Below are 24,344 nucleotides of genomic sequence, written 5' to 3'. Positions count from 1 at the left end.
CGGCTCGGGTGATTGAATTTTTCTTCCCTCTGGATAGTTTCGGACCTGCTGGATTAAACGGTGTGGGTGAACACAGACCGCTGCACTAAAGCGCTGCTGTTTGAGGCCAAAGCTGCAGATTCAAGCAAAACTCAGCAGGAAGAGCTGCTTTTTGTATCGAACAATTGGCCATCTTTATGTTTCCTGTCAGCTAACACTTATATTTATTTTATTAAGTGAAAAGAACAGAAATGCTTGATATGAGAGACATAGTGAGAGAATTTCCACTTTTTCCTTTAAAACTTTTATAATGAGACAAAATAATATAATAATAAAAATTAATAAATAATGAAATAATCATAATAGCATAACTTAATAATAATAATAATAATAATATGTACATTTGTTTAATAATTTTCTTTCGGCTTAGTCCCTTTATTCGTCAGAGGTCGCCACAACTTATCCAGTGTATGTTTTACACAGCGGATGCCCTTTCAGATGCAACCCAGTACTCGGAAACATCCATACACACTCATTCACACACACACACTCATGCACTACAGCCAATTTAGTTTATTCAATTCCCCCATAGTGCATGTGTTTGGACTGTGGGGGAAACTGGAGCACCCGGAGGAAACCAACACCAACACGGGGAGAACGTGCAAACTCCACATAGAAATGCCAACTGACCCAGCTGGGACTCAGGAAACAGCGACATTCTTGCTGTCAGGTGACAGTGCTAATCACTCAGCCACCGTGTTGCCCTATAATAATATGCAAAAAAATCTTTTAAAAAGAAAAATAAGAGGAGGAGGTGGATGTCAATGATTTAAATTTATATATGTTACTTATAATATATATATATAACTTATCCAGCATATGTTTTGAGCACCGGATGACCTTCTAGCTGCAATCCATCACTGGGAAACATCCATACACACTCAATAACACACATACACACTACGGGCAATTTAGCTTACCCAATTAATTACCTATAGCGCATGTCTTTGGACTGTGGGGGGCTCAAACCAGCGACCTTTTTGCTGTGAGGCGATCGTTCTATCCTCTGCGCCACCACGATGCCCATACATATATATTTATTCATTCATTTTCTTTTCGGCTTAGTCCCTTTATTAACCTGGGGTCGCCACAGTGGAATGAACCCAGCATATATTTTTACGCAGCGGATGCCCTTCCAGGTGCAACCCAGTACTGGGAAACATCCATACACACATACATTACGGACAATTATATATATATATATATATATATATATATATATACTGTATATATCATTTGTTTTTATTATTATTATTATTATTATTATATTATGTTGGCTTTAATAATCAGTAATTATAGCTAATAAAATATCTAACACGTTTGTGTTTAATATTATATAATATATATAATGAATTTTTACAGTCATGTAAATCCTACTTCTCGTCTGGTTTTGTGGCAATCTGCAGCCGTCGGCCATTGTCACTTAAAGCTCTTTTTGCTGTTTCCCTGCTGTTGTTGTTGGTGTCGCTGTGTGTGCATCGTGAGTGTTTGAGCGGTGCAGCGCTGTTCCTTCAACCTCCTGCTAACTGCATGATGACTTTCACCAGGACTTTCCTGCAAAACCGAAATATATTGCTGGCAAAAATAACCCACGTTATGTCTGTATGAAGCCTGTGCCATTAATGTGGGATCAAAGCATCATTTGTAAGTCAAACCAGGCTCTGCTACGCCCCCTAGAGGCGGAGCGCTGTATCTTTAAAACTCAGGTTGACTAATGCTAGTGTGTATGTTCGCACACAACTCTCACGGCAGAAATGATTGTGTTAATCCATGTAACCGTTTCTTCTCTCCCAATGTTTCCTCCTTTCTCTCATTCCTTTGCATCTCCGCGGCTCTCTTTCTCGCGGACCCCTCAGTGGGACGGTTCCCGGGGGCCAGAAAGGGGCCGCGGGGTGTGTATTGGGGGACGGAGGGGGTCCGTCACGCAGTGACAGCGTCAGGAGCATGATGACGGGCGGCATTAAAGCCGGCAGGTGGCAGACGGTGCAAAGCCGCCTGCATTCGGGAGACTTCAAGAACGGCAAGTGAGTCAACAGGGCACCCGAGTGTGTGTGTGTGAAATGTTTAAGAAAGTTAAAAACGTCTCTGTGTGGGTCTGCGCTGTGCTGAGATTTCAGGCAGTCTAATAATAGCAGCTTCTGTACGACTGACTCACACACACTTAGAAACACTCAGATTGCACATTTCCCTCCATTATAAAGAGCAACGGCTAAAAGACGACGTAATTGATTATATCATGCACCTGAATCAGTCTGCATATATGATATGTGAGGAGTGATAAATATAATTGCAAAACTGAGAACTCTTAAAGGGTGATGAAACCCCCCGTTTTAGCAGGGTGTTTTCACACCTCTACTTTGGAAAAAGTCAGAAAAGTGGGCGTGTCCAGCTCTGTTTAGGGGGGAGTGTCGGAGGAAGAAAAGTGGGATGGTGTGGGAGTGTCTATTTGGGCACGCGCGAGTTTCAGTCAAAATACACACAGGAGAAAGGGATGGTGTTTAACCTTCATGGACATCTGTAGTCGAATTATTTGCCAAATTATTAAATGGTGGACTTTAACTGCAGTTTGGCTCTTTCATTCAGGGAATTCATTCATGCCCCTCGCGACAAACGAGATATTTGATTCGAGGAGCTGCTCTAAGCCTGTATTTTTCATGCAATGTTTGATACCGCACGGCGAATGAGAGAAAAAAACCCTCCGCATTTCCCGGAAACTTAGATGCAAACGGCAGGTAGCGTCAGAAAGTCGCGTGTGTTATTCCGGTCACTAAATGCGGTGAAAATCCTACATGAGGTTAAAGTTTGGTTGTGGTGCTAACATGTTTACACTCGGTGCAATAGTTTGTTCGATACGAACAAACTGAATAAACAAAGAGCACTGCTCGCTCACTTACCAAATCTGTAGAGACAGGACAATCACCAGCAACTAGAGCCGCGTCTTTATTAAGAGAAGACTACAAGCGAATCCGGATCTCAGCGTTTGCAGATGAGAACAGCTCTCAGGTAAACAATAATCCTCCTTAGACACGTAAGTTATTGTTGTCGAGCGTCGCGTACACTGTTAATCCACACGTGAGTCTGAGCTCTCACAGAGAGAAAATGAAAACAAAACTTAACTGCAGCAAACTATAAAAGCTACACTTCACGCTTGTTTTGCCAACACAACGTGGCGTCTATGTCGTCTAAACACTGTGACAGTAATGAATGTTAATGAAGTTGCACAATAGAGCGCGCTGATTGGTTTGAATCAAGCCTTACTCATGCATTAATGCATCACACTGTAAGACGTAATAAGACACACTCTGGCACAGACGCCCAGTCTGCACGCTGGAATACACGCTATTATGTCATGACCGTGACGCAGCTTCAAAAATTCGTTTCAAACCGGAAGTACGGATTTGCTTAAAATAACGCAAAAACAACCAAGTTACACTTTTTAGTGAAATATAGGTGTCCTAATAGTGTTTTTAGCAGTGTGGGACACATATACGACTGGCAACAGCTCAAAAAATGTGTTTTGGTGTTTCGTGACCCTTTAAATTAGTGAACATACAGTCTGGGTTACTAAAGTGTCTGTTTTACCCGTAAATTAACCCTTATGTCATTCCAAACCCATAAGATTAATGTCTAATTTTTTATTGGTCTTAACATACATAAAAGCAGATCATTTTTGTTTCTGTCCCTCCTTCGAAAGTTAATGTTTGCTCAGAACTCTGACACTTTAAATAATCCTTAATTGGCTGTGCTGAAGCTCAAACCTCTTCAAAGCCATAACCTCATTTGTCCTTGTGAAAACTCTTCTTACTCTTCTTACTTCAGTTCTCAAAAGCTCAAACCTCACTATTTTGGAAATTCAAATCTTATCTGTCCTTAGTTGCTTTAACCTCATTGGTCCAAATAAATGCTCAAATGTAATTGGTGCTTGTGAAAGCTCAAATGCCATTATTTTTCGTAGAGGCTTAAACTTCATTGGTCCTTGCAGAAACCAAAACCTCATTGGTCCTCGCAGAGGCTCAAATCTTATTGGTCCTCGCAGTTGCTCAAACTTCATTGGTTCTTGTGAAAGCTCAAATCTCATTGGTCCTCATGAAAGCTCAAACCTCATTGGTCCTCATGAAAGCTCAAACCTATTGGTCGTCATGAAAAATCAATTGTAATTGCTTCTCGTGAAGACTCAAATGTCATCGGTCTTAGGTGAAGCTTAAACCTTTTTGGTCCTCGCAGAAACTGAAACCTCATTGGTCCTTGCAGAACCTCAAATCTTATTGATCCTCGCAGTTGCTCAAACCTCGTTGGTCCTCGTGAAAGCTCAAATCTCATTGATCCTCATGAAATCTGAAACCTTATGGTCCTCATTAAAGCTCAAATGTCATTGGTCTTAGCTGAAGCTTAAACTTCATTGGTCCTTGCAGAAACTGAAACCTCATTGGTCATCACTCATTTTTGGTCCTTGTTAAAGTTCAAACTTCATTGGTTCTTGCAGAAAGTCAGACCTCATTGGTTTATAGAGGGGCCAATGTGCTTGGAGCTGTCACATAGACCAATGTGTTTTGAGCTTCTGCGAGGACCAATGAGATTTGAGCTTTCACGAGAACCAGTGCGGCTGGAGCTTTCACGTGGACCAATGAGGTTTTTGCTTCTGCAAGAACCAATGAAGTTTGAGCTTTAACAAGGACCAAAAAGCTCAAACTTCATTGGTCTTTGTGAATGCTCAAATGTCATTGGTCCTTGCGGGAAACTAACATTTCATTTGATTATCAGGAAGCTCAAACCTCAAACTTTGTAAAAACTTAAACCTCATTGGTCTTTGTGGAATCTCAAATCTCATTGGCCCTCGCTGAAGCTCAAATGTCATTGGTTCTCGATGGAGACTCACACCTCATTTGTCCTTGCAGAAGCGCAAACCTTATTGGTTCTTGACGAAGACTCAAACCTTATTTGCCCTTGGAGAAGCTCAAACCTCATTGGCCCTTGCTGAAGCTCAAACCTTTTTGTTTCTCGACGGAGACTCAAACCTCATTGGTCTTTGTAGAAACTCGCAGAAACTCAGACCTCATTGATTTGAGCTTCTCATTGGTCATCGAAAAGCTCAAACGTCATTGGTTTTCTTGATTGCTCAACTGTCATTAATCCTTGTGGGAACTCATACCTCATTTGTTTATGAGGAATCTCAAACCTCATTGGTTGAAGCTTCTCATTGGTCCAAGAAAACCTTAAACTTTATTGTCTTCAGTTTCTGCAAGGACCCATGACATTAGAGCATCCACGAAGACCAATGTAGTTTGAGGTTTTCTTGGACCAATGGGAAGCTCAAACCTCATAGGTCTTTATGAAAGCTCTAACTTCATTGATGTGAGTGGAAGCTCAAAAGTCATTGGTCCACTATGACAGGGGTTCCCAAACTTTTCAGCCCGCGACCCCCAAAATGACAATGCCAGTGACTCGTGACCCCCAATATTCTCTGAGGGGGTGGTTATAAATACAGAAACCTTGTATGCAATGACGCGCACAAACACACCAATAGACCCAGGTCTATTCTTTGTTTTTTTTATGTTTGTCAGTGCTGTAAATGGGCTAGAAAGTTTAACCTGGTGTTACAAAATCTGCTGCATCTGACAGTATTGCTGTGTCTTTAGTATAATGTAATTACCCGAGAAGTCGCAATCCAATAGAACTAGTAACTATAAGCTACTATAGTAACTATATAGTTTATAGTAACTATAAACGACTGTTTTTTTCTCTTCAGTAGGTTATTGATAAAATACAGTAAAAATTTATTGATTTTTGAAAATCACCAGGCGACCCCCCTTCATTGTCCCGCGACCCCTCGGGGGGTCCCGACCCCCACTTTGAGAACCTCTGCCTTATGAAACCCAAATGTCATTGGTTCTCACAGAAGCTCAAACCTAATTTGTCCTTGTGGAAGCTCAAACCTCATTGGTTGATGTGGAAGCTCAGAGCCTTAAAATGCTTATTTTAAATGGATTTACTTTAGCCTTTATATGAACTTTTTTTTAAATGTAAAGTTTTATGGGACAATGAACAGACAGAAATCTCTCAGAAAATGTCTTTGTGTTCCAAACACAATCAAATTACTTATGAATTTTGCAAGACCCAAAGGAGAGTGAGCTATGAGAATTTTTCATTTGGGCTGAACTAAACCTGTTAAATGATGAACAAATAAATTAGCATGAAAAAAAAAAAAACTTCAGAAATTGTATCAACCCAAATCTTTGAACAGTGATGTACAAAAGTGCTTAGAAAATTGCAAAAGGAAGAATAAAGTAATTTATTTCTGTAATTTATTTCAAATAGTCCCCAAGAAGCAGACTTTTCAGTCTAACTTATTTAAAAGTAATCAAAAAGTTGAAGTATTTTTCTACAAGTGGTCCGTTCATTTTTTGTTTCTCATCTACAGCAGGGGTTCCCAAACTATTTAGGCCGCGACCCCTAAAATGACAATGCCAGTGACTCGTGGCCCCCAATATCCTCTGAGGTGGTTATAAATACAGAAACCTTGCATGCAATGGCGCACACACACCAATGGACCCAAGTCTATTCTTCTTTTAATTTTTTTTTTATGTATGAGAGCTGTAAATGGGCCACAAAGTTTAACCAGGTGTTATGAAATCTGCTGCATCTGACGCTATTGCTGTGTCTTTAATACAATGCAATTACCCCAGGGGTTGCAATCCAATAGAAGTAGTAACTATAAGCTATTATAGTAACTACATATGGTATAAACGACTATTCTTTTCTCTTCAGAAGGTTGTGGATAAAATAAGGTAATTCTTATGGTTTAATAAAAATAAATAGATTTTTGGAAACCACCAGGCGACCCCCCTTCATTGTTCCGTGACCCCTCGGGGGGTCCCGACCCCCACTTTGAGAACCATTGATCTACGGTATAAGAATCAAGTGTTCCAGTGAGTTCTGTAATAAACTTAAATAATCCTGATCAGATGATTAAATGTGACACATTTCAATGACAAACTTTGTAATTTGTCTGATGAGTGTTTCAGAAGTTTTGAAGTTTCATACAAAGTCATTTCAGTGACAAGAGTGATAGCTGGAGGATGTTTAACACATTTCCCCTCTTAATGGCAAGTGAACCCATGTAGCACAAAATATTAATGCACTAAACGCCCTGTAAATGTGCTTTAATATTTCAGTGGATCGTAATGTGAATCTGTCAGCAGTGTGAAGTCAATCTTTGGAGAGAAGGAAATATTATTACATCGGGAAGATAAAGTTAGGGAACCCAAATTCTGATTTATTCTAGCAAAATGTAAAAAAAGCTAACACAAAATAGTCAACACAAAATATTAAAGCTTAAAATTAAGGGATGTGTTAATGAAAATTCTCTTTGCATGTGTCATTTGAGTAAGAAAGCCCCGCCCACTAGTGACCATCTCTCCCTCTTTAGCATAGAACGTTAGTCTTGTTTTTGAATCTGCCACTATGCTGACACATTGGCATTTGTAGCTCCGCCTTCTCTTTAAAAGAACTCATTTGAATTTAAAGCGACAGTCACCAAAATGGCATCATTAGAATCAAAGCTTTAAAGAGGCAGTTATAAGACATTATTTGTGTGGTATTTTGAGCTGAAACTTCACATACACACTCTAGGGACATCAGAGACTTATTTTACATCTTGTAAAAAGGGGCATGATAGCTCCCCTTTAAGTATTAAAAAAAGAAAAAAAAACTAAAATGCCCTATTTGACTAATTTGAAGTATTAAAAGAATTTAATTTGTATTTTGTCAATGTGTTGAGATTTAAATTGATTAATTTAGTTACTTTCAGACAAAGTCATTTAAATACAATTTTAAGGATGTTATTAGCAATCAGTAATTAATTACTTTTTTTAAGTAACTAAGCAATTAGCAGTTCTAAGCAAGTATATATGGATGATTTTATTAGATTTCCTTTTTTATTTTGTTTTGAATTGTTGTTTTTAAATTCAGTAAGTTTTAATTAGTTTTTAGATATAGATTTGCTAGTTTTTATATTTTGAAACTGCTTAGTTTTAGTTTAGTTTTAATTAGTTTCGGTGTAATTATTATTATTATTATTATTATTTTTTGTAAATTAGAGTATTTGTTTGGTGCAGGATACAAAATTAAATAATAAAAACTCTACCAACGATACATTTTTGAAACTGCAAAACATTTTTGACAGTTTTTTTTTTTTTTTTTGGCATCTGGTGTGATAGAAGATAGATAGAACTATCTTTAGAAATGACAGAAAATATCAGATAGAAATCACAGAAATTTACCTTAAAAATAACAAACGTTAAATTACAGAAAATTACCATAAAACAACAAACGTTAAATCACAGAAATTTACAATAAATTAACAGATGTTAAAGTACAGAAATTTACCATTAAATAACAGATGTTAAATTACAGAAATTCACCATTAAATAACAGATGTTAAGTTACAGAAATTCACCATTAAATAACAGATGTTAAGTTACAGAAATTTACCGTAAAAAACAAATGTTAAATAAATTAAAGAAATTTACCATTAAATAACAGATGTTAAATTACAGAAATTTACCGTAAAAAAACAAATGTTAAATAAATTACAGAAATTTACCATTAAATAACAGATGTTAAGTTACAGAAATTTACCGTAAAAAAACAAATGTTAAATAAATTACAGAAATTTACCATTAAATAACAGATGTTAAGTTACAGAACTTCACCGTAAAAAAACAAATGTTAAATTACAGAAATTTAACCATAAAACAACAGACGTTAAACTACAGAAACTTATTATAAAATTACAGACATTAAGTTACAGAAATTTACTGTAAAATAACAGACGTGAAATTACAGAAATTTAACCATTAAAACCCATCCTCAAATACATCAGCCCACAAGGTAGCAGGCCTAAGTACTGTACAATATGTGTGCAATGCTGCTTCTGAGGTTAGATACGCAGTAGTGATAGAAAGTTTTAATCTTTTCTGCAAACCTGATCGTTCATGACAATCCTTCCAGGTTAGGACTCAACATATCAATCATATCTAATTATTGTTTGCATTGATTAATTGACATTATTGTTTTAGCTTTGGTTGAAGTTTGTTTTGTATATACACAATAAAGTTTTATTTAGTTTTAGTTTTTAGTTTTATTTCGGTTAACTATAGTAACCTTGATTATTATTTCATATTCAATACAATAGGACTAAATAACAACACACGGCAAACGAATGAACAAATAATCAGGACAGGACAAGCAACAGAGCCGCACAAAAAGCCTTCAAAACACAGCCTCATCAAAGCAAAACAAACCCGAGCTGCTACAACGCTACTGTATTTGTGCGCCGCCTGTGTGTAGTAGACGCTCACTCAGGCAGTGTTACACACACACACACACACACACACGCACACACACACAGGGGGCTCAATTTAAGTTTTCTTCACACTCTTAGCTAACACCTCCCCTCCTCACTTCTTCTCTCTCCGTCTCACATCTCTCTTCTCACACTCCATCCATACTACCAGTCCTCCTTCTCTCTCTCTCTCTCTCTCTCTCTCAACACACCCTCCATTTTTCTTCGTCAGTAATTGGATTCTATTTTCAGGCATCTATATGTGTCTGTCTCTCATGTTTGTGTCTCACACCCTCTTACCCTGTCTCACTCCTTTACTGTCTCGCTTTCTCGTCTACACCTTGTCCTTTTTAAGGCTTGTTTTGCCCCCTGGTGTTCGGCTTGATGTGCTCTTACTGGCTTAACCAGTTGAGCCGATGCTAGTTTAGCCTTATACCAATTAAGGTTGACATTCAATCCAAATTGGTCATATTTGACCTAAAAATTGCTAGTACTCACCCAGAGAAAAGTGACAAGTTTATATTTGGATTTGATATACAGTTGAAGTCAGAATTATTTGCCCCCCTGAATTATTAGACCACTTGTTTATTTTTTCTCCAATTTCTGTTTAACGGAGAGAAGATTTCTTCAACACATTTCTAATCATAATAGTTTTAATAACTCATCTCTAATAACTGAATTATTTTATCTTTGTCATGATGACAGTAAATAATATTTGACTAGATCTTTTTCAAGACACTTCTATACAGCTTATAAAGTGACATTTAAAGGCTTAACTAGGTTAATTAGGTTAACTAGGCAGGTTAGGGTAATTAGGCAAGTTATTGTATAACGATGGTTTGTTCTGTAGACTATCGGAAAAATATATAGCTTAAAGGGGCTAATAATTTTGTCCCTAAAATGGTTTTTAAAAAATTAAAAACTGCTTTTATTCTAGCTGAAATGAAACAAATAAGACTTTCTTCAGAAGAAAAAATATTATCAGACATATTGTGAAAATTTCCTTGCTCTGTTAAATATAATTTAGGAAATATTTAAAAAAGAAAAAAAATTCAAAGGGAGCCTAATAATTCTGACTTCAACTGTACATGAAATGTCTAGGGTTGGGCATCTAAGCTATAATGCCGATCCGATACGCATCTCGATACAAAGAATACGATCCGATATATTAGCGATACATTTGTGACATATTGCGATGCAACACGATACGATTCACACCCATATCACGATACAATGCGATAATTCAGCACTAACTAATTAGATCAAGTTTATGAGATTATGTGAAAGAGGATGCTGTGCCATTGAATGAGTTTGATTATTTATTAACCAAGCAAAACCAAGACTTTTTTACAAACTGGCTCTTCTCTCAGAGCCAGAGTGTCAGTTTACAGTAGAGGGCCATTTTAGAACATATAGCACATATTATTTAAGTATTTTCAAGATAAACAGAATGTATAAGTGCAATATATATTAAAAAATATATATATTTGCACTCTTTCAACATAAATAAATTTAGCATTGCACAACAAGAATTGTGATTTAACTTTTCAACTATGAAAACAAGTTTTACAAAGATATATTTTGCCACTGATTATTCAAAACTTAAGGTGGTGAACTAGCAGTGTTATGCTGCTTTGAAACATCACTGTCACTGTAAACAACAGGCTAATAAAAATATAACAAACCAGCAATCTTCTTGCTGTGAGGTGGTCAAACTACCCACTGTGCCACCGTGACACCCAATTATTTTTATCATTATTATTATTAATATTATTATTATTATAATTAAATAAAAATTAACAGGAGGAGGTGTTTAAAACCTTCGTTCTCCGTGACACTAGGCTGAATATCTTTGCAGATGAACAATGCAATAGCATTCGTTATTGGCGTAGAGCGAGCAGAACTGTTGCGCATGGAAAAAAAAACTTGCAATGCTTTTCTCACCATTTTTGGAGCTGGTTGAAGCAGTGCGAAAGCCGGGGATGCAGGAACACTGGAAGATGCTTTCACAACAACACCGTGGCGCCGCTTCAAGTGAGATATCAGATTACTCGTACTGCCCGCGTATTTTACAGATGCGCGGCACATTTTGCAAATTGCATCTGTCCTGTCATGTCGTCCATCCTTAAATCCATAATGTTGCCATACTTTAGATTTAAAACTCAGTGGGGAATAAAATGTTTGTTTTGCTTCTCGCGCTTTCTGAGGGCGCTTCACTAGCTTCATCCGCACACCTGATACACTGAGTTGTAGTGTGAGTGTACACATCCGCAAATCCGTTGCTAAGGCTTACTTTATGTAGGTCGATTAAATTATGCGCCAAAAACAGGTTGACAACACTTGTTAATAAATAAAAAATACATTCTATATTAAAAATATAAGCTGTATCTCGGAAAAATCGATGCATCTCGCAAAAACCGATGCATCTCGATTTGCTTCCAAAATTTAATTCATCCTCTGCTGCTCAACCGATGCACTCGCATCGTGCACGCGCATGACCGCGTATCGATACATATCGGTTAATCTTCCCATCCCTAGAAATGTCATACATTGTAAAAAATAAAAATAAAAATGTCCGTAAATTAGCAGTTTTCTGTATTTTCTGGTTCATGTTTTTATTTTTCCCAGTTTATTTATGCTTTTGAATTGCATTATGGGACCATAATTTTTATTTCAACAAACTTTTAACCGACTATGTTAAATGTCCCTCACTTATTCATTTATTTATGTAATTTTTTATTTTATTTATTTATTTTTTTTTGGGGGGGGGGGGTCCAATTTATTGTATTTTTTTTTTTCAATTTATTTTGTATTTTTTCTTCTTCTTTGTGTGTTGTCCTGTTGATACATTATGTAAAACCGTTTAAAAATAATAAAAAATAAATAAATAAATAAATAAATAAAAAACTTTTAACCTTCGAAAAAGTGACATGAATTTTTTTTTAATAGTTTAAACGGTGGAAAAGCCATTCATACGGAGGTAAACAGTCAGCTGCTAGCACGAAGAGGAACAGCGTCATACCGCTCTGTAGCATTCGTTTTAAAGACTAAATGCAGCCATACATAGCTCTGGCTACATAATTCGCGATCTCCAGAAATGTATTAAGGGCTAAGTATTCAGAATGAGCCTATATGTTGCATAAAAAAGGTCATGTTAACTACTAGCTAGCTACAATAGGTTTGTGTTTAGTCAGATCACATTTGCAAATATCTGTCCTGTGTAGACTTTGTGTTAATATAGGTTACACTATTAATAACAATAAACCATGCTCAATTAGTAATAGCAAGTAACAGCAGCCGTTGGAATGCTTTGGATTGTAAACTGTCTTGTAACTTTAACCTTTACCTTCAGGTCAGAAAGACTTAAAGATGAGAGTCTGCGAGTTTTTATTTTGATGCTGAACCCCCCGGGAAATCAATAGCGAGGATTCCCTAAATATTATGTTTTCACCACTCAAATCGCTTGCATGTCACATTAGATTTGAAGGCAGTGTTTTCTCATTAAATATCCTATTTCATATAAAAAATATGTCACATTACAGCAGTAAAATGGGATGTGAATGCCATTTCATGCTGACTTAACGTATCAGTATGGCTTTCCTCCACTGGAGCAAGTGTGTGTCATGTCCCATAAACTTTATATTACATTAACTCCAAATCACTCTGAAGCGTTCCTCAATTTAATGAATTCTTCCAAATGTTCACTGGCAGGAAAAAAAATGTCCGCCAAATGGTATTTTGATGTCCAATCCTGCTCCCAGAGAATCAATGTCCTGCAGATTTCCCACAAATGCATTAAGCTGTCTAGTAATTCTGAACACTTTGATTAACTGGTTGTGTTTAATTAGGTTTGAACATTCTGGATTTCCGGGCTTTAGACGTGAAGCTGCTTGACAATACTCGGTTGTCTACTCTTAAAGAGGACCTACTGTATTATGCCCCCTTTTTACAAGATGTCAAATAAGTCTCTGATGTCTCTAGAAATTCCATATTAGTCACATCTTAGGCCTGCTGAGGGATTTAGATGCTTCTTTAGTGTGTGTGTGTACATGGAACGGTAAGTCTTCACTGGTTATGGTGGCTTGACAAAGCCAACATACTGTTATACCATAAACTTTTTTTCTGAGACTAATTTATTTATGCATCTCCTCCTAGACTGTTCACACTACAACCTCCAAACTAGTACCAAACTTCCAACCTGGTCTGACTCAGTTTGCTATATCTTTTCCATCTGATCCAACTTACGGTTTTCCAAAAACTGACCCCGAAAATTCTGAAAAGTCCCATTGACTTAACATTGGATCAAACTTTATGACCTCATAACTTTCCGCCAAACTGCCATACAGACTTAAGGTTGGGCTCATTTACCTCAGACTACCAATCTGCCAATCACTGAATTTCATTGACTTTTCAACTTATCAGCCACAACCTAGCAACCTTTTACGGCACCTTAGCAACTGTCCTATAGACTTCCATTGTAAAAAGCTGACTTGATTTTACATTGGACATACTAACAACATATCAATCCATACTAGAAACATACGAACGACATACCAATCCATAATAGAAACATACTAACAACATACCAATCCATAATAGAAACATACTAACAACATACCAATCCATAATAGAAACATAGTAACAACATACCAATCCATAATAGAAACATACTAACGACATACCAATCCATAATAGAAACATAGTAACAACATACAAATCCATACTAGAAACATACTAACGACATACCAATCCATAATAGAAACATAGTAACAACATACAAATCCATACTAGAAACATACTAACGACATAACAATCCATACTAGAAACAAACTAACTGCATAACAATTCATACTGGAAACCTACTAACAACATACCAATCCATAACAGAAACATACTAATGACATATCAGTCCATAATAGAAACATACTAACGACATATCAGTCCATAATAGAAACATACTAACGACATAACAATCCATACTAGAAACATACTAACTACATAACAATTCATACTGGAAACATACTAATGATATACCAATCCATACAAGAAACAATTTGGTCCATACTAGAAACATACAAACAACATACCAGATCCATACTATAAACATACTAACGATATACCAATCTGCTTGTTAAGTGTGACGTCACGCAAGAGGCTTCCGGGTCTAAGCGCTCTATTCAACTGAATGGGGAGACTTATGAAATGGCAATAATAAACGTTTACAAAGCGATTTAATACTTTCGAAAATCACGATCGCAATATATATGTCCATGCCTAATATCCGATGGCCAGAAATTGATTCATTTTTTTATAAATTGTAAAATTTTTGGTATTTGTTATGCAGCAAGCCCAGAGATTGTTGTGTACACTATGATTTTATATAAAATTAACTTTAATGTGTGATAGGAATAAAACATGATCATAAACAAATGATTTCTTCACTCAAATGAATGGCCGCTTGGACCCGGAAACAGTATTACATACGTCACAAACACTTCACCACTTAACAAGTGGATTCCATACTAGAAACATACTAACAATATATCAATTTATGCTGTAAACATACTAACGATATACCAATCCATACAATAAACATTTTGGTCCATACTAGAAACATACAAACAACATACCAATACAAACTAGAAACATACAAACAACATACCAATCAATACTAGAAACATACTAACAACATACCAATCCATACTAAAAACATACTAGTCCATACTAGAGACATACTAACGACATACCATAACATACTAGAAACATCCTAACAACATACCAATCCATACTAGAAACATACTAGTCCAAACTAAAAACATACTAACAAACATGATAATCCTACTAGCAGCATGCTAATTCATACTTTAAACATACTGGCAACATGCTAATTCATACTAAATGAATGCTAACAACATGTAAACAAATTCAAACAACTTTGGCCACCAAACATACGGAAGGCAAGGCCATGTGCTCCCAGCAGGCCCTTCTTCAGTTGGCCACACCCAGGCTTTTAAGCCTCCTCTGGCCCGCAGGGGGTGCATATCTCCTAAATGAAAGAAATCAATACAACATAAACCTTTAAACAAAGTAAACAAATGGCTCCTAGAGTGTGTATGTGAAGTTTCAGCTTAAAATACCACAAATGTTTCATAAGCTACCCCTTCTAGGCTTTGATTCAAATTTTGCCGCTTTGGTGACTGTCGCTTTAAATTCAAATGAGATTGTGAAAAGAGGGCGGGGCTACACATGCCTATTATCATTTATCGTTTTCATAGTCGCTGACATTATCTTCAGCAGGTAAGGCACAAAAACTCTAATGGTGGATGGCTGTTACTCACTTAGGGCTATTTATGCAAATGAGGAAGAGATGGTCACTAATGGGCGGGGCTTTCCCCCTCTGATGACATGTATAAAAGGAGAACGTCAATCAAAGTGTTTCTGCAGACTGTTTTTATCAAGTGTGATTATAAAAATAAAATGAATACATTTTTACCATTAGAAGCTGGTTATATTCACACACTGCTGCCACACAACTGTGTTAAAACCGATAACAAATGTGATTTTTGCATAATAGGTCCCCTTTAAAATGTGCAAATTAGTACTAAGCAATGTACTCTACATTTCTTGGTATTAATTTGCACATTTTAAAGAGCACATATTATGCAAAAATCACTTTTATAATGGGTTTTAACACAGTTGTGTAGCATAGATAATGTATATCATAGATAACCCTTCAAGGCAAAAGTGTCCATATCTGCTCCCGATGGGTCCATTAGCTGCAATGTTAAAAACTAACCCTGCTAACCCTAATACACCTGCTTAAAGTTTCTATTAAACCTAATAACCTTAGCTCTTGGTTCAGTGCATTTAATTGACCCCTCACAGGTAGTTTGATTGACAGGTGATGCAGCCTATATTCTGTGCCCGAGATGCCACCTTATATAACATTTTGATTATTCAAATGATCCAAACTTCCCGTATGCTATGCTGTAGCTTCAGTCGGTATTTTGTTTTCATTTCAAGTTATGCTCACATTCCTCCTACGCATATTGCAGACCCTAAAGCTGGATTTATGCTTTCGCCTACTTTCGCCGAATCGCGCACCTCCGCTGACTGTGTGCGCACCTCTCGAAACGCACAAGGCTTTTATACTTTACGCGTTCGCCGTTGTGATATTCTTTAAAATGACAGGGAGCGGTCAAAAGAAACTGACAGTGAAGTCGGACGGATAAACAGAGAATTAGGAAGTTTCCGGAACTATGTCATATCATTAATGTCATTCAAGACTTTAAAACTAATTATTTTTTTATTTTATTTTAATGATTATAAGGAGTTTTATAACCATTCAAGATTTTTTTTTTATGAAACTTTAATACATCATTTGCTTTTGTTTATATTTTAGACAGTTTTACCTATTAAAATTTATTGAAATATTAATGACAACAGAACATGGGTCGCTCTACAAATATATTCTATAGTATGGCAAAAATAAAAAGTACACTTAATAAAAAATACAAATGTTTTTTTTTAGATTTAGCCCGCGTCACAATTCACACATTTCTGTCTGGTTAGTTTATGTTCTCTTCTTATGCTAAAAAGACAATAATGCTTCAACATTCCTGACCATTATCACCAATAAAGCCTAGGAAATAGGCCATCAGTATATTGTGAACCAATAGGTTCAAATATTCCTTTCCAGTTATATATTCCAGAAATAATTTGTTCTTTAATTATAGTTTTGTAACTATTATTGTTTTAAATTCAAAACTGTAATATATACATCAGTGTAAAACTTATGAAAGGTGGAAAAACATTTTTCTGTAATTGTGTATCTGGGTCTCCACTTTTGCCATGGCCTCTTTTGGTTTTAACAAACTTATCCCTCAGGTTTTTCCAAACCTTTCCAAATACTTTCCTCCTTTCCCACTGCTGTTGCAATTTCTAGCCAAGAATTACTGGTTATTTATGATCACAGATCATAAAGATGTCTGTACAGTCGTACTGTTTCAGACAAAATCTCTAAAATGGTTTATATTCAACTCAAATCGAACGCAGCGCCCCGCGAACTGTTCGATCTAGTCTCAAAAAAAAATCATGCGCTCTGCCAGCCGAAATCATGTCGCGCACACCCAAAGCAAACCTCTGCAAACTCTGCGATGACGTCACATTCGCCACACACACTTAAGCGAACTAGCAGATGCGTCGAGAATAAACTTGTTCAGAATGATTGCTGAAAGCTTGTCGGACATAGAAAACATGGGTGGGAATTTGAGAAGGGTCAACTGGAGAAGGTAATAAACCAGGGGTGTCCGAACACTACCAAAAAAATGCTGATTTGCAGAGTATAACTGGCCTTAACACATCAGTCTGGAAGCTTCTAGTATGCCTAGTGAGAACTTTATTTGTGGTTCAGGAGTGTTTAACAATGATAGGAGTTTAAATAATTCAGGGCTACAGAAGAAGGATTGTAATCTCTTAAACGAATCTCTGCAGGATCCTCTTGAGATGGACGCTCTTGCTTCTTAAGGATAGTTCACGCAAAATTGAAAACTCATCACTTACTCTCCCTTCATCCAAACCTGAGTTTCTTTTTTCTGTTGAACACAAAAGAAGACATTTTGAAGAGGTAATCACTGGCATCCACTGACATCCATAGTATTTGTTTTCCTCCTATGGAAGTCAAGGTTTTCAGCTTCTTACGAAAATCTTCTTTTGTGTTCAACAGAAGAAAGAAGCTCATGTTTGGAACCACTTGAGGGCGAGTAGTGAATCCCCAGGCTAAACTTTTCAACCCAAAATGTACAACCTGAGCACATGCTTTGTTGTCCTGAAGCTGAAATGGAGAACAATATATTAACCGTCTCCTGTTTACGACTGGCAGCGAAGTTTCTGAGGTGGCACAGTTTTCAGAGCAGACGTGAAACAGGGCTAATGAGAAAAACGGAGGGATGTGATTGTGAAGGGAGGGGAGGATAAAAGGATGACGGATGAATCGGCGTAGATGGTTGGCTGCTGAAGGAAAACACAAGGGGCCGCGGTGTTACTTAAAATGAGCATCGACAGGCAAAGTTAAAAGAAGAAAGGGGAGTGTGAAGAATAGAGAGGATGGGAGGCTCGCAGCACACCAAGAAACAGTCTCCTGGAAGAACCGGCGGTGGCCGACTGACGACACACACACCGCGGCATACACACGCTCACGCTCGTTCAGGACAATCCCGACACACACCGCGATCTAATCAGACACGCACCCGCAAACAGCAAGCACACGCCTCCCAAACACATGCACACACCCACCGCTCGCCGTCAGCTCAAGGCAGTGCTGCTCGGGCCGGGAACGGACACACACTCCTGCAGACTCACACAGAGCAGGCCGACTGTGGGCTTTCCTGCTACTTGTGTTATGGTGGATACTGCCTCTGTTTGATGCTTCTCTCTTTCTGTCTCCTTCTCCTCCTTTCCCCGTCTACACCTCGCCCTCCTCCTCCTCCCCCTCTTCCTCCACCCGACGACACTCTCCTTTCATTGCCTTTCTCCTCTTTGGCTGTCCCATTCTGCCCCCGTTCCTCCTGGAACGTTTTGTCTCCATTATCTTCTCAAACAAACCCCCTGACTTTCCTTCATCCGGATGATCTGTTCAACTTGTCTTCTCGTCATCTCCCCTCATGTCCGTCTGAATCTTCTACAAATCCTTCCAAATCTTCTCCGTCTCCTTTTGTTCTCGTCCCGCCTTCTCTTCTTCTCCTCCCTCATCCCTCGCTTTGTCATTCCCGCCCTTCCTCATCCCGCTCCTTGCCCTCTTTTTTACTCTGCCCGCTCAGTCTATCCGACCACACCCTTTCTTCGGTCGAGACTTTGGACTACGTCCCGTCAGCAGGGGCGACTCCTCGGCCACGCACTTTACTGCGTCAGCAAAGCCTCCAGCAGCCGCTGATCCAGGCTCCGCCTCCAAATTTAGCCAGTAGGCCGCCAATCTCCCAGAGTCTGGGTCAGCTGCACACCCAGCCAGGAGGGGCGGGGCCTGGGGGAGGGGGCGGAGCAGGCTCGAGGAACTCAAGGGGAGAGCCAGCCCAACATAGGTCAGCAGGTGCCGGGGGGCGGGGCTCCGGAAACCCTGGCAGCGTGGATCACATGATGGGTCAGATAAAGAAGCGAGGCCTGGACGTTAAATCCTTCCTGTAAGTTACTTTCTGTGTGGGTCTGTCCTGTGCATGCACTGTTTCTTGTAGAGCTGAGCGATATGACAAACATCCCATAGCAAGATGAAGATATACAGTTATGAGGCTTATTGTGAATTTTTATTTTTATTATTTATAAATAAGGGTCACACTTTACAATAAGGTTCATTAGTTAATGTTAATGCATTTACTAACATGAACAAACAATGAACAATTCATTTACTACTGTATTTGTTCATGCTAGTTAACGTTAGTTAATGGAAATACAGTAGTTCATTGTTAGTTCATGTCAACTCATGGTGCATTAACTAATGTTAACAAGCATGGACTTGGTTGTTAATAATGCATTAGTAAATGTTCAATTATGATTATTAAATGCTGTACAAGTGTTGTTCATGATTAGTTCATGTTAGTAAATGCATTAACTAATGAACCTTATTGTAAAGTGTTACCGAAATATGAGTATTTCTAATTACAGTATATGTTTTTATTCTGGAGAAAGTCTTATTTCTTTTAGTGTGGCTGGGATAAAAGCAGTTATTAAATGTTTTCAAACACTTTTAAAGGTTGATATTATTAGCCCTACAACTACTATTTTTCCATTTGGCCACAGAACAAGCCGCTGTTTTGCCATAACTTGTCTAATTAACCTAGCTACACTCTGAGAATTTAGGTACACGAGCTTATCACCGGGGCAGTACCTTTTTAAAAGATACATACTTGTACCCAAATAGTCCACAGTGGTACCTAAAAGGTGCATATTAGTATCCGAATGTACCTTAAAAGTACCTTTGAGATATCATTATGAACCATTCAGGTACAAATATGTACCTTTTGCCCCAGTGACAGCTCTTGTACCTTTATTACTGAGAGTGTACTATGTTAAGGCTTTAAATTGCACTAGTATTTTGCTGAATGTATATTCAAGTATTATTTACTGTACTGTCATTGTGGCAGAGAAAAAAAAATGTAAGGCTTTATTTTGATGTTCCTTATTGCACATTTTGTTAATTAAAAGTTGCATTGAAACTGCATGCCAATGACTTCTCATCTGAGTATTAGTAGAGTGTCTGCTATGTTTTTTTTTTTTCAGTGGCTTTGGTGCATTTCTCTCAACACTATTTACATGTGCACAACAGTTAATGCATTTCTCAAAACAGTTAGTACAAACTGCAAAACCTAGCTGATAACCTGCAAAAGTGCGTCACTTGCTCTAAACGGACAGCTCATTCCTCAAAAGCAAGTATTCATGTCAATGAAAGTGTCAACAAGATGAAAAGTCCTGGCACCATTGTTTACGAGTAAGATAGTCAAATGGCTGTCATGTTTTCATTATGACAGTTTACTCTGGGCATTTTTTCAATGCAAAAAAGTCAGATGTTGGTGACACGTCCTGAAAATGCCCAAGACAGCACTTTTTTGCACAGCCATTTGAACACTACAGTAAAGTTAGACATCGCTGCATTTACTGAGGTATCTGAGTACAAGACACTGAATATGTATGTTTCACATGTTTACTGCATTTGCTCTTTACAATTCTGATTTACTCACAGCATTGTGCAAACGAATAAACACACACTTATTTACAACAAACAGAAACTCCCTTTGAGTAGAGCTGTGCACAACTGTGAACAATACTGCAGTACATATTGGAACTGAACCTACAACATACACAGGTCTGTAAATCATTCACCAAATTGTTTAATTTAGAAGATGTTTTGAGGACAAAAAAAAAAGATTTACATTTTTAAAATAAAATTAGCTTGACAGATTTTGACATCTAGTTCAACATTTTGTATGTGGTGACTCCAGTAATAAAATGAGGACTATTAGTTTTATATGGAATGACTATTCAGCATTCACAAGTTTATTTCATGTTGACTGACATGACATAAGCAGATGATAATGTTATAAAACAGCAGAGAGTTGTATGAAAGCAATTGATGCACGTTTAAAAGCATTTGCAATTTGTTGGAAGGAATGAGAAACTGCTACTATGATGTGCACAAATGACTAACTGTTTTGAGAAATGCATTAACTGTTGTGCAAATGTAAATAGTGTTGAGAAATGCACCAAAGCCACTAAGAAAAACTGTAATATGTTCTTTGCATTGCCTTTAAAGTGAAAACAAACATAGGATCCTGAGAAAAAATGCTCGTTTTAGAAGCAAATTTCCGATGACACTTAGAGGTTTTTGCATCTGAACTATTCATTTATTGTATTGTCATCATGGCAGAGAAAAAAAATGGTAAGACTTTATTTTGATGGTCCTTATTGCACATTTTGTTGAATAAAAGTTGCATTGAAACTACATGCCAATGACTTATTAGTAGACTGTCTGCTTTATATCTGCTTATACTGCTTCAATAGACATTTAACTGACTATAAGAAACTTTGCAAGTACATGTCAACTTACACTAACCCCCACCCAAGCCTAACAGGCCACTTATAATCTAATGAGAATAATGCCGAGTTCAGACTGCATGATGTTCAAAGTACTCGTGTCACAGATGTTTTCACACTGCATGACTATCTGGGCTAGCGTTTCGTCGCTGCTTTGTTTACACTGCAAGATGAATCGGCGACAGGGACTTTCACATTGCATGACTTTACTATAGGAAGAATCGCCGACAACTTCGTCCAAACTACGTCTCACAGCCAAAAACACGTAGTATATCTTTTGTTATTAACTACATAATGAGAAAGAAGCCTTTAATGGGGTAGAAAATGTACATATTTGCTCACCTGGGTTTAAAGGGAATTAGCCATTTCTCCTCAACGTTGATAATAAACTAATTTCTTTCTGTATGAAACGTTAAACAGACACGGCTGCTCCTGAGTCCTGTCAAACCTCCACTAGTTTTTCCTCCATTTTGTGGGTCCAAATAAACCAAAAAAGACCGCTTTAAACTTCTCCCCCAGCCTCCCGCTGGCCTGGAGCAGGTATACACACACGCACACACAAGTGAATGCCGCTCTCTCATTGGCTGTAGGCGATCGCTGATGTTATTTTTAGTCAAAACTCAATTCACACGGCATGATTTGAATCGTCGACAGCTCCAGATATTCAGCACGCCAAATATCTCACAGGCATCGGCGACTCATCGGCGATTCTCTCAGATCGCGTCTTTGATGATTCATACTGTTCATACTTTCTCAAAACCTGTCGGCGAGCCAAAATCGGGGCTAAAATCACGCAGTCTGAACTAGGCATTAGCTGACATGTAGACGCAATGTAACTTAAACTCAAAAAAATGCATTAAAGGGGCCATCAAAATAAAGTGATACTAAACAATAAACTATTAAAACGATTAAATCTATGCAACTTTCTTTCCATGCTGTAAGTCTAATTTTTGTATTGTGTGAAATATTGTGCTCACCTAAATGATGAAGAAGCATAACCAAAAAAAATTTATTTTGCGACAGCAGGAAACAAACAATATGAAATGCTAGTCAGCGTCATATTGCACAGCTCTACAGTCTTGTCTATTTACTTTTTGCAAATGTTTAGGAAGAAAGCGCACACGATAAATCTGCACTTACTCTTCAACTTTCTTCAGCAGACCATAAAAAGAGAAGTTTAGCACAATATTCATGCTGCTCTTTTCCATGAAAGGAATGCGTATAGTGGCTACAGCTAATTGTGCACTGTTCTCCAAGTTTTTGGGGAACATACGGTACAGCTGGTTTCTGTGGGTAGATTAACATTTAAGTTGTAAATTGATGTTAGTGTTCTGCACATTTTAACATTTGTTTGGGATTTTTGTATGTTTAAATATTCAATGCAGAATTTTACAAATTTCATTTCAATAGATCAGTACTTAAAGTTCATATGTGCAGAGTACTCATGGATTACTTGTAGGGTACTTTTGGTACTTGTATGATTATTTTCATTGCATGGAAGTCATAACTTTCCTCAGCGTTTATTTTATAGATGGATGGATAGACAGACAGACACAGATAGATAGATAGATAGATAGACAGACAGACAGACAGACAGACAGACAGACAGACAGACAGACAGACAGACAGACAGACAGACAGACAGACAGACAGACAGACAGACAGATAGATAGATAGATAGATAGATAGATAGATAGATAGATAGATAGATAGATAGATAGATAGATAGATCAAGGGACAGACAGACAGATAGACAGACAGACAGACAGACAGACAGACAGACAGACAGACAGACAGACAGACAGACAGACAGATAGATAGATAGATAGATAGATAGATAGATAGATAGATAGATAGATAGATAGATAGATAGATAGATAGATAGATAGATAGATAGATAGATAGATCAAGGGACCGACCGACCGACTGACCGATAGATAGACATACAGACAGACAGACAGACAGACAGACAGATAGATAGATAGATAGACATACAGATAGATAGACAGACATACAGATAGATAGACATACAGATAGATAGACAGACAGACAGACAGACAGACGGACAGACAGAGTGACAGACAGACAGACAGACAGACAGGCAGACAGATAGATAGATAGACAGACAGACAGACAGACAGACGGACAGACAGAGTGACAGACAGACAGGCAGACAGATAGATAGATAGACAGACAGACAGACAGACAGATAGATAGACAGACAGACAGACGGACAGACAGAGTGACAGACAGACAGACAGGCAGACAGGCAGACACTGTAGATTCAGGGTGAGCAGGGTGAACCACTGCTTTAGACCATACTGAATTGGTTCCCTTTCTCTGAGATGCTTTATAAACAAGGTCCCTGCTGTAATAAGCGTCT

General features: G+C 37.7%; 1 protein-coding gene across 1 annotated transcript in view; it reads left to right on the top strand.

Annotated features, from left to right (window-relative positions):
* The window catches only part of syt7a (synaptotagmin VIIa), a 229,972-nt gene that overhangs the window by 153,582 nt on the left and 52,046 nt on the right, over positions 1 to 24,344 (top strand). Inside the window, exons 5-6 of the mRNA XM_021470598.3 lie at positions 1,896 to 2,063; positions 19,201 to 19,557. Of these exons, the coding sequence (XP_021326273.2) occupies positions 1,896 to 2,063; positions 19,201 to 19,557 (525 nt within the window). The remainder of the gene's footprint in view (positions 1 to 1,895; positions 2,064 to 19,200; positions 19,558 to 24,344) is intronic.

The sequence above is a fragment of the Danio rerio genome, chromosome 25, assembly GCF_049306965.1.
Source record: "Danio rerio strain Tuebingen ecotype United States chromosome 25, GRCz12tu, whole genome shotgun sequence".
NCBI classification, from domain to species: Eukaryota; Metazoa; Chordata; class Actinopteri; order Cypriniformes; family Danionidae; genus Danio; species Danio rerio.
This window is presented reverse-complemented; position numbering and strand designations above follow the sequence as displayed.